Source organism: Rhinoraja longicauda, chromosome 4, assembly GCF_053455715.1.
Source record: "Rhinoraja longicauda isolate Sanriku21f chromosome 4, sRhiLon1.1, whole genome shotgun sequence".
Taxonomy (NCBI): Eukaryota; Metazoa; Chordata; class Chondrichthyes; order Rajiformes; family Arhynchobatidae; genus Rhinoraja; species Rhinoraja longicauda.
In genome coordinates, this window is record NC_135956.1 from 52,810,212 (window position 1) to 52,825,821 (window position 15,610).

A 15,610-nucleotide genomic window follows, 5' to 3' on the forward strand; every position below is an offset into this window, starting at 1 on the left:
AAAGCAAGCAATCTTGGCTGATGAGGGAAATTGATGCATTGGTCAAAAATAAGAAGGATGCATGGGACAGGTATAGGCAGCTGGGATCAAGTACATCCCTGGAGGACGTTCGGGAACTAAGGAGTAAACTGAAAAAGGAGATCAAATGAGCAAAAAGTGGGCAGGAGATACCTCTGGCGGTTAACATTAAGGACAATCCCAAAAGATTTTATAAATACATTAGGGGGAAATGGGTTACTAGAGAGAGAGAGAGTGAGACCTCTCAGGAATCAAAGTGGAGCCACAGGAGATGAGCAAGGTCAATGAGTATTTCTCCTCTGTATTTACCTTGAGAGCAGTTAGTGTTACCATTGAAGAAGTACTGAAGGTACTATCGTGTATGAAGGTAGACAAATCTCCAGGGCTTGATCAGATACATCTGAGGACATTGTGGAAAACCAGAGAGGAAATTGCGGGAGCCCTGGTTGAAATTTATGAAGTCAAGTCAAGTCAAGTCAAATTTATTTGTCAGATACACATACTCGATGTGCAGTGAAATGAAAGTGGCAATGCCTGCGGGTCGTCCTTAAATACAGGAGAGGTGCTGGAAGACTGGAGAGTGGCAAATGTTGTGCTTCTTTTCAAGAAGGGCTGCAGGGAAAATGCTGGGAACTATAGGCCGGTGAGCTTAACATCAGTAGTTGGAAAGTTACTAGAGAATATTCTGACAGATGGATTATACAGGCATTTGGACGGACAAGGGCTGATTAGGAATAGTCAGCATGGTTTTGTACGTGGGAGGTCGTGTCTCACGAATCTGATTGAGATTTTTGAAGACGTGACCAAAAAGGTCGATGAGGGCAGAGCTGCAGATGTTGTATACATGGATTTCAGTAAGGCAATTGACAAGGTTCCGCATGGTAGGCTGCTCTGGAAGGTTAGATCGCATGGGATCCAAGGAGAGACAGTTGAATGGATAGCAAATTGGCTCCATGGAAGGAAGCAGAGGGTGATGGTGGAAGGTTGCTTCTCGGACTGGAGGCCTGTGGGCTTCGGTGCTGGGCCTGTTACTGTTTGTCAACTGCATCAATGATTTGGATGAGAACATACAGGGCAAGATTAGCAAGTTTGCTATGATACAAAAGTGGGTGGTTTTGCAGATAGTGATAGTCAATAGTCAAGTTTATTTGTCACATACACATAAATGTGCAGTGAAATGAAAGACTACCCACAGTCCAACAATAAGAGCAATACAAATAAGCAATAACACACACAATCATAAACTAACACCAAACAAAAAGAAACATCCATCACAGTGAGTCTCCTTCAGTCACCTCCTCACTGTGATGGAAGGCCAGAATGTCTATTCTCTTCCCCTGCCGTCTTCTCCCGCGGTCAGGCTGTTGAAGTTGCCACATTCCAGGCCGCGCCGGACAGTGAAAGGTGGTTGTGAAAGATTGCAGCAGGATCTGGATTGATTGGCCAGGTGGGCTGAGGAATGGTTGATGGAATTTCATACAGAGAAGTGTGAGGTGTTGGATTTTGGGATGTCTAACAAAGGCTGGACCTACACCCCCTCTGGGGACTGTTGTCGAGCAGAGGAATCTAGGAGTGCAGGTGCATGGTTTTTTGAAGGTCGAGTCGCAGGTAGATAAGGTGGTCAAAAAGGCTTTTGGCACATTGGCCTTCATCAGTCAGAGTGCAGAGTATAGAAGTTGGGAGGTCATGTTGCATTTGTATAAGACATTGGTGAGACCGCATTTAGAATATTGTGTTCAGTTCTGGGCACCATGTTATAGGATATTGTCAAGCTTGAAAGGGTTCCGAGAAGATTTACGAGGATGTTGCCAGGACTATAGGGAGAGGTTGAATAGGCTGGGCCTCTATTCCTTGGAGTGCAGGAGGATGAGGGGTGATCTTATTAGAGGTGTAGAAAGTAATGAGAGGAATCGATCAGGTAGTTGCACAGAATCTCTTGCCCTGTAGGGGAATCGAGGACCAGAGGACATAGGTGCAAGGTGAAGGGGAAAAGATTTAATAGGAATCTGAGGGGTAACTTTTTCAATCAAAGGGTGGTGGGAGTATGGAACAAGCTGCCAGATGAGGTAGTTGAGGCCGGGATTATCCCAACGTTTAAGAAACAGTTAGACAGGTACACGGATAGGACAGGTTTGGAGGGATATGGACGAAGTGCAGGTAAGTGGGATTAGTGTAGCTGGGACATGTTGGCCGGTGTGGGAAAGTTGGGCAGAAGGGCCTGTTTCCACACTGTATCACTCTATGACTTTATGTCAACCATTCCTTCTCTCTAGTGATGCTGCCTGTCCTGCTGAATTACTCCAGCTTTTTGTGTCTATCTTCAGTTTCTAAGGAATATAGGAACTGGCCACATAAAGCTCCATTGGCATTTCAAAGAAGGATCAGAATAGAAAATGCTCAATTCAAATTGAAGTAGGGTCATGCATTTTTAAAACTTAGTATAGGTGTATCACAGACACTTTTATGTGCAATGCCAGGAGGGTAAATGTTCTCGTCATTTCCTGTAATGTATGTTTGAACTACGGAATTCTGCAACAGGATAACTGGTCATGCAATAGTATTCGCCAAGCTTGTGGCATCACATATGGGTCATTGTTCAGCTGGACACTCTCAGCTGGGCACCCTCATTTCCAAGAAGCAATTTTCTCTTCATTACCTCTGAATTTATATTTTCAATGTCTCTCTTGAGCCCATTGCTTCAAACTTCATTCCCTAACCAGGGGTGGCACAGCGGTAGAGTTTTTGCCTGACAGCGCCCGAGACCCGGGTTCGATCCTGACCCACGGGTTGTTTGTACAAAGTACAGTCTGTGCGTTCTCCCTGTGACCATATAGGTTTTCTCTAGGTGCTCCGGTTTCCTCCTACACTCCAGAGAGTACAGATTTGTAGATTCATTGGCTTTGGTTACATTGTCTGGCGTGTAGGATAGTGCTAATGATCGCTGGTCCGCGTGGATTCGATGGGCCGAAGGACTTGATTCCGCGCTGTATCTCTGACGTCTAAACCAATGGTATTCCCATCTCAGGTCATTACCTGGTGATTAACCAAACTATACAGAATCCAAATGATAGATTTAACCTCAGACTGAAATTTCACCTTTATATTTTAGTTTTTTCAATCTGCCTCTAAATATTTTTTAAAACTCTGGTCAAGTTTTTTTGATCAAGGAAGGTTGATGAATGCACGGCCCAAGAAGTAGTCTGCATAGGCTAATAAGTTTCTCCAAAGCCGGGGGATGTATAGGGGATGAAAATCAAAGTCGATTTTCTGCTGCTTTTATGTAATGCTGCCATAGGAAGCTCCAAAACTCAGATCTTCTGGTCCATTATAACAAAAAAAACAGTGCCGGAGTAACCGGGGGATTCGCTATCCAATTAGTCTATGGTCCCGACCCGAAACGTCACCTATCCATGTTCTCCAGAGATGCTGCCTGACCAGCTGAGTTACTCCAGTATTTTGTGTCTTTTATGAACCAACATCTGCTGTTCCTTGTTTTTCCACTTGGGCCCATTGTAATTCTGCTATCCCGTTCACTGGGACGCTGACAACCGTTGGTCCTCCACGATCCCGTGATGCATCGGGGCAGATGGTCCTCCGCGTTCCCGGGGTTCCCGGAAGGGAAGGGAAGGTGAAGGAGAAGGACAGTCGGTGCGATGGCTGCTTACTTGACGCACCAGCAGAAAGTGCTTCGACTTTACAAAAGGGCTCTGCGGCACTTGGAGTCCTGGTGCATTTTCAGGTTCGCCCATTTTCTCAAGTCAGTGACGGGAGTTAAATTCAGTAAAAGCTCGCGTATTAACGTACAGTACAGCTGGTGTCTGTTTGTCTCTCACAAAATGAGCCTCAGCGTCGGGGTGTTTCCATGTAGAATTGTATTTACCATCCAGTTGGACTCGTGCAACATCCAGGCGTTTCATACTGCTTCATTCCGTAAGATCAGGGCAGATCTTGAATTCCTAATGACAAAGTTCAGAGGAGGTGAGAGGGGTGCAGAAGTCAAGGCTGATCTTGCCCCCAACTCCACTTTGATGCCAGTGTGCCACTTCATCTTAACTGCAATTCCCACATAACTCTTCTCCAAATTACTAAGTCAACGCAGGCTTGTTTGAATCCCACCAGATTGTTGTGATTTGGTGACAAGCTATCCTTTCAAGAGAGGGGAGTGTGTGATTGTGCAATGAGTTTAGTTTACGTGCTTGCCACGGTTGAACAGTTGACCTTGTGTACAAGTTGTGAGATGTGGAGTGGGGTCTGAAAATCAGTGGACTTGCTGTTTTGCTAATGTTTTCCGCCATCTGCAATTTTCTCCCATTCTCAGTAAGAATTGTTTGCAGCCACAAAGTGCCTGATTATCGGTTATATCATTGCCTCCAATTTGTGTTAACTGCTTCAGTGAATGTGCATCAGTGCTGAAGCCGACAAGAGTAGGTATAGCACTGACTGGTAATTTTTGTAATGAGGTCCATTCTCTAACTCCTGTCTAATCTCCGCCAGGTGAAATGGGCCACAGACCAATTCTATGTTTGAGTCATGTGCCCATTTGCCAGTGCTAAGCAATTACCCCCACCCACCCCCCAAATGTACTGTGAATAAAGTTGATATTGGGACAAGGATCATCAAACTGTTTGACGTGTTCTGTTTGTAGAAATGGTCAGTATGTGTACTGTATGATGGTTCAGTGATATTTAAACTATTGTTTTGAATCCTTTTCTCTGCCTGGTAATCTCCCAGAACAGAGGTGGAAATGGTGTTTGTCTGGTGTAGCCAGGGAATCTTTTGGTAATTGACAAGCAGGAGAGCAATCATAATAGTAATATTTTATTTACCTTTCATAATTTTAGTTAATGTTATGATACTGCATGTTTTGTTGTAATGAATTTTGAAAAAACAGCTTCTGGGCTTGTGCTTATGTTTCCTATTTTCCTAATCAGAGACAAATACCGTTTTTATGCCTGCATGCTGCGAGCAAGATTTGACGAACATCGAGATGAAACAGACATGGTCAAGGCTACTAAGTTACTGAAGGCTGGTGAGGAAGAATTCTGGTCCCGGCAGCATCCTCAACCTTATATCTTCCCTGATTCTCCAGGAGGCACATCCTATGAGAGATATGAATGCTACAAGGTGTGAGATGAAATTCAATTGGTATAATATTTATTTTATAAAATAACTTATGCATTACCTTTCCAGTGTTTTAACTAAGAAAATACTCTTGCTCGTCATTTTTATTACTGAGACTAATTCTAATTTTATATACTTGTGAAACAAGGGAAAGACACACTAATGGGGAGAAACACAGGCAGTGCAATACTACATTCGCATTCAGTTTATTTTAATTTATTTTTGCGTAAACACATTGATCTTTGAAAACAATTATACACAATGGAGGGTGGATGGACATGGTAGAAGGAAACTGGTTGAAAGGCAGAGATATCTATCACTGCTTATCATCAGTGAAGTGAGTAAGGGTGGCGATGGGGGTGTTCAAAGGGACAGGGATAAGAATGAAAGAGTCCAAGGGTACTTGCAATTGTGTGTCGGAGAAGTAGGTGCATGATGTTTATTTTACGTACACTAATTGAACTACTGTACTCTGTGTGGTGAAGTACTCCAATTAGGCAAGGTGTCCCAAATATTAGGTTCAGCAACAATGTCTCAGACAACTTCCTCGATAACTTCCGGTTCCCAGGCCCCCACTCCCTCATCTTTACCATGGATGTCCAGTCACTCTATACTTCCATCCCCCACAAGGGTGGTCTCGAAGCCCTCCGTTTCTTCCTCGACCGTACAACCACCCAATCCCCATCTACCAACACTTTCCTCCGCCTAGCAGAGCTGGTTCTTACCCTCAACAACTTCTCCTTTGACTCCTCCCACTTCCTCCAAACCAGAGGTGTAGCTATGGGCACTCGCATGAGCCCTAGCTACGCCTGCCTCTTTGTCGGGTACGTCGAACAATCCCTGTTCCGGACGTACACCGGCCCCATCCCCGAACTCTACCTCCGCTACATCGACGACTGCATTGGTGCTACCTCTTGTACCCATGCAGAACTCACTGACTTCATACACTTCACCTCCAATTTCCATCCTGCCCTTAAATATACCTGGACTATCTCCGACATCTCCCTCCCGTTTCTGGACCTCACCATCTCCATCACAGGAGTCAGACTAGTGACGGACATTTACTATAAACCCACTGACTCACACAGCTATCTGGACTACACTTCTTCCCACCCGGTCTCCTGCAAAAAGTCTATCCCCTACTCCCAATTCCTCTGTCTACGCCGCATCAGCGCCCGGGATGAGGTGTTTCACACTAGGGCTTTGGAGATGTCCTCGTTCTTCAGGAAACGGGGCGTCCCCTCCTCCATTATAGATGAGGCTCTCACTAGGGTCTCTTCTACATCCCGCAACTCCGCTCTTGCTCCCCCTCCCCCCACTCGCAACAAGGACAGAATCCCCCTCGTTCTCACCTTCCACCCCACCAGCCAGCGGATCCAACAAATTATCCGCCAACATTTCCGTCACCTACTACGGGACCCCACCACTGGCCATATCTTCCCATCCCCTCCCCTCTCTGCGTTCCGCAGAGACCGTTCCCTCCGCAACTCCCTGGTCCACTCGTCCCTTCCTACCCAAACCACCCCAACCCCGGGCACTTTCCCCTGCAACCGCACGAGATGCAACACCTGTCCCTTTACCTCCCCCCTCAACTCCATCCAAGGACCCAAACAGTCTTTCCAGGTGAGACAAAGGTTTACCTGCACCTCCTCCAACCTCATCTATTGCATCCGCTGCTCTAGATGCCAACTTATTTACATCGGCGAAACCAAGCGCAGGCTCGGCGATCGCTTCGCTGAACACCTGCGCTCGGTCCGCATTAACCAAACTGACCTCCCAGTGGCCGAGCACTTCAACTCCCCCTCCCATTCCCAGTCTGACCTTTCTGTCATGGGCCTCCTCCAGTGCCATAGTGAGGCCCACCGGAAATTGGAGGAACAGCACCTCATATTTCGCCTGGGCAGTTTGCAGCCCCTTGGTATGAACATCGACTTCTCCAACTTTAGATAGTTCCTCTGTCCCTCTCTTCCCCTCCTCCTTCCCAGATCTCCCTCTATCTTCCTGTCTCCACCTACATCCTTCCTTTGTCCCGCCCCCCCCTGACATCAGTCTGAAGAAGGGTCTCGACCCGAAACGTCACCCATTCCTTCTCTCCCGAGATGCTGCCCGACCTGCTGAGTTACTCCAGCACTTTGTGAATAAATACCTTTGATTTGTACCAGCATCTGCAGTTATTTTCTTATAATTCTTATACATAATGTCTCAGACAAGATGGCATGTGACATAGAAGGAAATGTGCGGGTGAAGACATTCTCTTGGTCCGTAAACACAGCTACTCCACTGTACTCAGAGTTATGTTGATTCCGAGTCAAGGGTGGGAGGTGCTCATCAATAAGTCAGTCCTGTCCTGAATGGTGTTGAGATTGTCGAATGTTGTTAGCGCTGCGCTTATCCAGGCAAGTAGAGAGTATTTCATAACTTCTGCCTTTTCCATGCTAGTGGCTTTGGGTGTCAGAAGGTGAGGTGTCACTCATTACTGGTTAGCCAGCTTCTGACTTTGTCTTGCGGTTACACTAATTATCTGGTCAGTGCATTCATATCTCTGATTAATGAAGATCCTTATTATTAGGGAACTTGGTGCAGTTAATACAGTCGATGGTCAAAAGGCAATAGCTGGACTTCCTCTTGTAGCAGTTGCTCATTGTTTGATATATTCAAGCTTAAATGTTACTTATCAGAGCTTGATTGTTGTTCAGATCTTGCTGCGTATGGAATGGACAGCTTCATCAACTGAAGAGACGTCCATGGAATTGACAGCTCTACTGTTATCAATGAACAATCCAACTTACGACCTTAGGATGGAGAGAATGTCATTGAAGCAGATGGACTTAGTTGGGATTATGACACAGTCCTGAGGAACTCATGGAGCAGTGTCCTGGGACTGTCCAAAAAACATAAATATCTTCCTCCATGCTAAGTATGTCTACAACCTGTGGGTTGTTTTCCACTTGCTTCCCATTAACTTCCATTTAACTAGGATCCCCTTTTCCACACTTAGCTGAACGCTGCCTTGATGCTAAGTCTCTCTCACTTCAGCTTTGCTGTTGGCTTTGTCCATGCAAAGCAAAATTGTAATGAGATCAATGTCTAATGCTGCTATACTCGGTATTAGTGAGCGCGTTAGTGGTAACGATGTGCCAGTTTATCAGCATATTCAAGTCTTCTCCTGTCACTTAAAGCGTAGGCCAGTGGGTTGATAATTGGACAGATGGATTATTTTCTGCTTGTGACAATACTGAGCAATTGTCTACATTGGGAAGAATCCAGTATTGTAGCTGTACTAGAACAGTTGACCAGAAGTTTAGTTGGTTTGGGAAAACAGTTCTTCATGTTGCTTTTTCAACTAAGGAGGCAGCTGAGTATCATCTAATCAGGTTGGAAATTAGTGGATCTGCAGCCTTTGACACTCTTGCCTGACTCCACCAATATGGAATATCTATGGAGTCTCCCTGCTAACCAGCTGCTTAATTGTCCAGCATTCACAAATGAATGTGTCAGAGCTGCAGATCACACCTGTCCATTAGGGGATTGTTTACCTCTGTCCATAGAATACTAATTCCACTTTTTGCACCCATGTAGTTTTGCCAGTGGTTAATAAACCACAATGGATCATCACAAAGATACATAGCTGATAAGGGGAGAAAATCATCTGCTCATTCAGTCTGTTCCATTTTTTAAAATTATTGATACCTAATGAGTGCAATAAAATGTATTTAAAAATTGCAAGAAAACGGAATGTCTTGAGTGGCTGAGGCAAATAACAGTGCCTTGAAAGGGACACTAAATAAGAGCTATAGATAATGTTATGAAGAGAAAAAGAAGCTGATGGGGTTAGTTAGAATGGATTGGAGGAAGTTTATAATATTCTATGTAAGTCAGCAGATCAAGATCTGCCGGCTGGAGGTCAGCATCCTCTCTCCAGTCTGAAATCCTTCTTGCTTTCTTGTCGAGGTCTCTCATTAAGTACCTTATTAATTTTCTATTAGTCTCCATAGACATTGTAAGCCAGCTTTTCCTCTCGCCACTTTCTTGAGATCTTTGAAAAGGATGATCAAATTGCTAACCTGCAATCTTTCTAAGAAGTTATACCTGGTGTTCCTGGGTCTTCTGCTTCAATCCTATACGTGAATGGATATTGGAAATTGCCCTCCTTCCTTCTCGGGGATTGGATTTGCATTCACCTACTATCATTAAACAGCTGAGAATCCATTCAGCTACTAAATCCAGGCAAGAGGCTGCTTTATTCCTATATTTATCTAGATGGTGTTGAGTGGAAGTCATGTAGGCAAGAATTGTTATTCATATTCTAAATAATATACTCATCTATTTTAATGTTATTGTTAATATTACATAATTCTCCATTGATTTGAATCTATTTAATATTTTACTTTTTTGAATAGGTACCTGAATTCTATTTAGATTACTGGCATCCATCTGAGAAGGCGATGTACCCAGATTACTTTGCCAAACGAGAACAATGGAAGCAGCTTCGCCTTCTGAGTTGGGATAAAGAGGTGAGTATAATGTTCTGTATGCTGTGCTTTTCACAGGTTACAATATGAAAATAAGTCATGCAGCCCATAATATCTGCACTGGATCTAAGTAAGGGCAGTTAGGGTAATCCCACTCTTTCTCTCCTCAGCCCTTTCAAGTATTCAGTTCCCTTTGCATAACAATTCCAAATATATTGGTTACATGATTTTCATTTGCCTGCCAAGTAATTTATGTTATATGTTCCATCACCAGCACTTTAAGAATCTTAGCATAGTGTGTAATTGGTACCAATTATTACAATTAATAGGTATTGCAGTAGTATTATAGAATTTTAGGAAGAATAGGATAGCTATGCTTTAACATTTAAGCATTCCTGATTTTAGTTTGGTGAGGTGCCTTCTTTTTGATCCAAAGTGAAATTTGTATTCACTCTGATCATTGATCAGATAATATTAATTTGATTGCTTTTCATAAAACTATTTCTGCCGATCTAGAATTCTGCTCTTGTAAACTGCTGGGCAGATTTCTTTCCAAATACAGGACTTATTAGTTCACATATGTTTTGCTAAAACAAAACATTTTATTTAATGTCACTTAACAGTTTTGATTGCTGCAATGAAGGTCGGGAACACATTTGTTTGAAAATGTTCGAGAAAAATATTAACCTTTGGCATTTATTTTTCTTTGGATGGAAGCAAAAGAATATTCAAAATATGCTACTTACAGTGCCCTCCATAATGTTTGGGTCAAAGACCCATCATTTATTTATTTACCTCTGTACTCTACAATTTGAGATTTGTAATAGAAGAAACCACATGTGGTTAAAGTGCACAGTCAGATTTTTATAAAGGGTATATTTATACATAGAAACATAGAAAATAGGTGCAGGAGTAGGCCATTCGGCCCTTCGAGCCTGCACCACCATTCAATATGATCATGGCTAATCATCCAACTCAGTATCCCGTACCTGCCTTCTCTCCATACCCCCTGATCCTTTTAGCCACAAGGGCCACATCTAACTCCCTCTTAAATATAGCCAATGAACTGGCCTCAACTACTTTCTGTGGCAGAGAATTCCACAGATTCACCACTCTCTGTGTGAAAAAAAACTTTCTCATCTCGGTCCTAAAAGACTTCCCCCTTATCCTTAAACTGTGACCCCTTGTTCTGGACTTCCCCAACATCGGGAACAATCTTCCTGCATCTAGCCTGTCCAACCCCTTAAGAATTTTGTAAGTTTCTATAAGATCCCACCTCAATCTTCTAAATTCCAGCGAGTACAAGCCGAGTCTATCCAGTCTTTCTTCATATGAAAGTCCTGCCATCCCAGGAATCAATCTGGTGAACCTTCTCTGTACTCCCTCTTTGGCAAGAATGTCTTTCCTCAGATTAGGAGACCAAAACTGTACGCAATACTCCAGGTGTGGTCTCACCAATGCCCTGTACAACTGCAGCAGAACCTCCCTGCTCCTATACTCAAATCCCCTTGCTATGAATGCCAACATACCATTTGCTTTCTTCACTGCCTGCTGCACCTGCATGCCTACTTTCTATGACTGGTGTACCACGACACCCAGGTCTCGTTGCATCTCCCCTTCTCCTAATCGGCCACCATTCAGGTAATAGTCTGCTTTCCTGTTCTTGCCACCAAAGTGGATAACCTCACATTTATCCACATTATACTGCATCTGCCATGCATTTTCCCACTCACCTAACCTATCCAAGTCACGTTGCAGCCTCCTAGCATCCTCCTCACAGCTAACACTGCCCCCAGCTTCGTGTCATCCACAAACTTGGAGATGTTGCATTCAATTCCCTCGTCCAAATCATTAATATATATTGTAAATAGCTGGGGTCCCAGCACTGAGCCTTGCGGTACCCCACTAGTCACTGCCTGCCATTCTGAAAAGGACCCGTTTATTCCTACTCTTTGCTTCCTGTCTGCCAGCCAGTTCTCTATCCACATCAATACTGAACCCACAATACCGTGTGCTTTAAGTTTGCATACTAATCTCTTATGTGGGACCTTGTCGAAAGCCTTCTGGAAGTCCAGATATAACACATCCACTGGTTCTCCCTTATCCACTCTACTAGTTACATCCTCGAAAAAATCTATAAGATTCGTCGGACATGGGCGGCACGGTAGCGCAGCGGTAGAGTTGCTGCTTTACAGCGAATGCAGCGCCGGAGACTCAGGTTCGATCCTGACTACGGGTGCTGCACTGTAAGGAGTTTGTACGTTCTCCCCGTGACCTGCGTGGGTTTTCTCCGAGATCTTCGGTTTCCTCCCACACTCCAAAGACGTACAGGTATGTAGGTTAATTGGCTGGGTAAATGTAAAAATTGTCCCTAGTGGGTGTAGGATAGTGTTAATGTACGGGGATCGCTGGGCGGCACGGACTTGGAGGGCCGAAAAGGCCTGTTTCCGGCTGTGTATATATATGATATGATATGATATGATTTACCTTTCATAAATCCATGCTGACTTTGTCCAATGATTTCACCACTTTCCAAATGTGCTGCTATCCCATCTTTAATAATTGACTCTAGCATTTTCCCCACTACCGATGTTAGACTAACTGGTCTGTAATTCCCCGTTTTCTCTCTCCCTCCCTTTTTGAAAAGTGGGGTTACATTAGCTACCCTCCAATCCTCAGGAACTACTCCAGAATCTAAAGAATTTTGAAAAATTATCACTAATGCATCCAATATTTCTGGGGCTACCTCCTTAAGCACTCTGGGATGCAGCCTATCTGGCCCTGGGGATTTATCGGCCTTTAATCCATTCAATTTACCTAACACCACTTCCCGACTAACCTGGATTTCACTCAGTTCCTCCATCTCATTTGACCCCCGGTCCCCTGCTATTTCTGGCAGATTATTTATGTCTTCCTTAGTGAAGACAGAACCAAAGTAGTTATTCAATTGGTCTGCCATGTCCTTGTTCCCCATGATCAATTCACCTGTTTCTGACTGCAAGGGACCTACATTTGTTTTAACTAATCTTTTTCTCTTCACATATCTATAAAAGCTTTTGCAGTCAGTTTTTATGTTCCCTGCCAGTTTTCTTTCATAATCTATTTTCCCTTTCCTAATTAAGCCCTTTGTCCTCCTCTGCTGGACTCTGAATTTCTCCCAGTCCTCTGGTAGGCTGCTTTTTCTTGCTAATTTGTACGCTTCATCTTTTGTTTTGATGCTATCCCTAATCTCCCTTGTTAGCCACGGATGCACTACCTTCCCTGATTTATTCTTTTGCCAAACTGGGATGAACAATTGTAGTTCATCCATGCGGTCTTTAAATGCCTTCCATTGCATATCCACCATCAACCCTTTAAGAATCAATTGCCAGTCTATCTTGGCCAATTCACGTCTCATGCCCTCAAAGTTACCTTTCTTTAAGTTTAGAACCGTTGTTTCTGAATTAACTAAGTCACTCTCCATCCTAATGAAGAACTCAACCATATTATGGTCACTCTTGCCCAAGGGGCCACGCACATCAAGACTGCTAACTAACCCTTCCTCATTACTCAATACCCAGTCTAGAATAGCCTGCTCTCTCGTTGGTTCCTCTACATGTTGGTTTAGAAAACTATCCCGTATACATTCCAAGAAATCCTCTTCCTCAGCACCTCTGCCAATTTGATTCACCCAATCTATATGTAGATTGAAGTCACCCATTATAACTGTTTTACCTTTGTTGCATGCATTTCTAATTTCCTGTTTGATGCCATCCCCAACTCTACTACTACTGTTAGGTGGCCTGTACACAGCTCCCACTAGCGTTTTCTGCCCCTTAGTGTTTTGCAGCTCTACCCATATCGATTCCACATCCTCAAATGTAGAAATTACAGCAGTGTTCATATATAGTCCCCCCATTTCAGGGCACCATAATGTGTGGGACACATGGCTTCACAGGCATTTGTAATTGCTCAAGTGTGTTTAATTACCTCCTTCATGGAGGTCAAAAGAGAGCTCTCAGCACTTGGTCTTTCCTCCAGTCTTCCCATCACCTTTGGAAACTTTTATTGCTGTTTATCAACACGAAGAGCAAAGTTGTGCCAATGAAAGTCAAATAAGCCATTATGAGACTGAGAAACAAGAATAAAACTGTTAGAGACATCAGCCAAACCTTAGGCTTACCAAAATCAACTTTTTCGAACATCATTAAGAAGAAAGGGAGCACTGGTGAGCTTACTAATTGCAAAGGGACTGGCAGGCCAAGGAAGACCTCCACAGCTGATGACAGAAGAATTCCCTGTGTAATAAAGAAAAATCCCTAAACAATGACCACTGTCCGCAGAAGACTTCATGATCAGAAATACAGAGGCTGCGCTGCAAGATGCAAACCACTGGTTAGCCGCAAAAATAGGATGGCCAGGTTACAGTTTTATCAAGAAGTACTTAAAAGAGCAACCACAGTTCTGGAAAAAGGTCTTGAGGACAAATGAGATGAAGATTAACTTATATCAGAGTGATGGCAAGAGCAAAGTATGGAGGAGAGAAGGAACTGCCCAATATCCAAAGCATACCACCTCATCTGTGAAACACGGTGGTGGGGGTGTTATGGCCTGGGCATGTATGGCTGCTGAAGGTACTGGCTCAGTTATTGTCATTGATAATACAACTGCTGATGGCAGTAGCATAATGAAATCTGAAGGTTCCAGACACATCCTATCTGCTCAAGTTCAAACAATTGCCTCAAAACTCATTGGCCGGTGGTTCATTCTACAGCAAGACAATGATCCCAAACATACAGCTAAAGCAACAAAGGAGTTGTTCAAAGCTAAAAAATAGTCAATTCTTGAGTGGCCGTGTCAATCACACGATCTGAACCCAATTGAGCATGCCTTTTATAGGGGACTAGCCCCCAAAACAAGCCTAAGCTAAAGATGGCTGCAATACAAGCCTGACGAGCATCACCAGAGAAGACACCCAGCAACTGGTGATGTCCATGAATCGCAGACTTCAAGCATTGCATGCAAAGGATATGCAACAAAATACTAAACATGACTACTTTTATTTACATGACATTGCTGTGTCCCAAACATTATGGCGCCCTGAAATGGGGGGACTATGTATTAACACTGCTGTAATTTCCGCACGGTGAAACAAAATGTGTAAAAATGGCATTTATTACAATCTGACAATGTGCACTTTAACCTAATTTTTGGATGCACTTGGATCCCAAATAAATGTATGCCTCTAAAAATGAAATTACTGTTGGTGCACTACAGAGGAACTGAATTGCATATCCCATGCAACACTGTTTTCTTCCTTGCTGTAGATGAAACAACTGCAGGAGGAAGTGACTGAAAATCCTAAAAGTGAGGCTTTGCCTCCTGCTCGTAAAGAAGGAGAGTTTCCTCCATTGTGGTGGAACATCGTCACAAGACCCCGTGAGCGCCCAACATAAAGCAGAAGTGGATAGTTAATGACAGTGTTGTCAAGAGCAGAGTATGAAACTGTTGACATCAGTTTCAAAACAAACTCAGTGAAGTCTAATAAATTTCTGAAATTAAGTGTTTGTATTCATTTTTGCTACAGAGAAGCAACACTTTAACAAAAACTTTGCAGCTTCTTTCATACTTTCTATCCTAAATCATGTCTGTTTTATGGAAAATACGTAAATCACCTACTCCCATTATTTTAAAATAGATTGATCAAGGATTTGGTCCTATGAAATCAACGTTGCCAGTTTAATAGTCCTTGTACTTATTTGCAGCTTGCTTACTGAATGAGGTGCATTCAGTTAAGGGTGTGATGGTTGCTTAAGCAATATTTAAAAATCTAACAGGTTACTTTGAAGACATGGTGCTAAATAATGAAGGCAATACCTCTCATTAATCTTAATGGCTGGTGAACTTGCAACTGGCAAATTAAATATATAAAAAGAGACTTGATATTTTGTATAAAATTATTTAAATAGATATGGATCATGCTGCACAGCCAAAACATGCTCATGTCACTGCAAGGTAGG

At 43.3% G+C, this 15,610-nt stretch overlaps 1 protein-coding gene across 1 annotated transcript; it reads left to right on the plus strand.

Moving 5' to 3' along the window:
- The first annotated feature begins 3,599 nt into the window (after positions 1-3,599).
- On the plus strand, positions 3,600-15,152 carry ndufb9 (NADH:ubiquinone oxidoreductase subunit B9). The gene is made up of 4 exons (XM_078398642.1): positions 3,600-3,757; positions 4,950-5,142; positions 9,540-9,653; positions 14,918-15,152. The coding sequence occupies exons 1-4, from the start codon at positions 3,672-3,674 to the stop codon at positions 15,044-15,046; spliced, it is 522 nt and encodes a 173-aa protein (XP_078254768.1). The 5' UTR covers positions 3,600-3,671; the 3' UTR covers positions 15,047-15,152.
- The last annotated feature ends 458 nt before the right edge of the window (positions 15,153-15,610 follow it).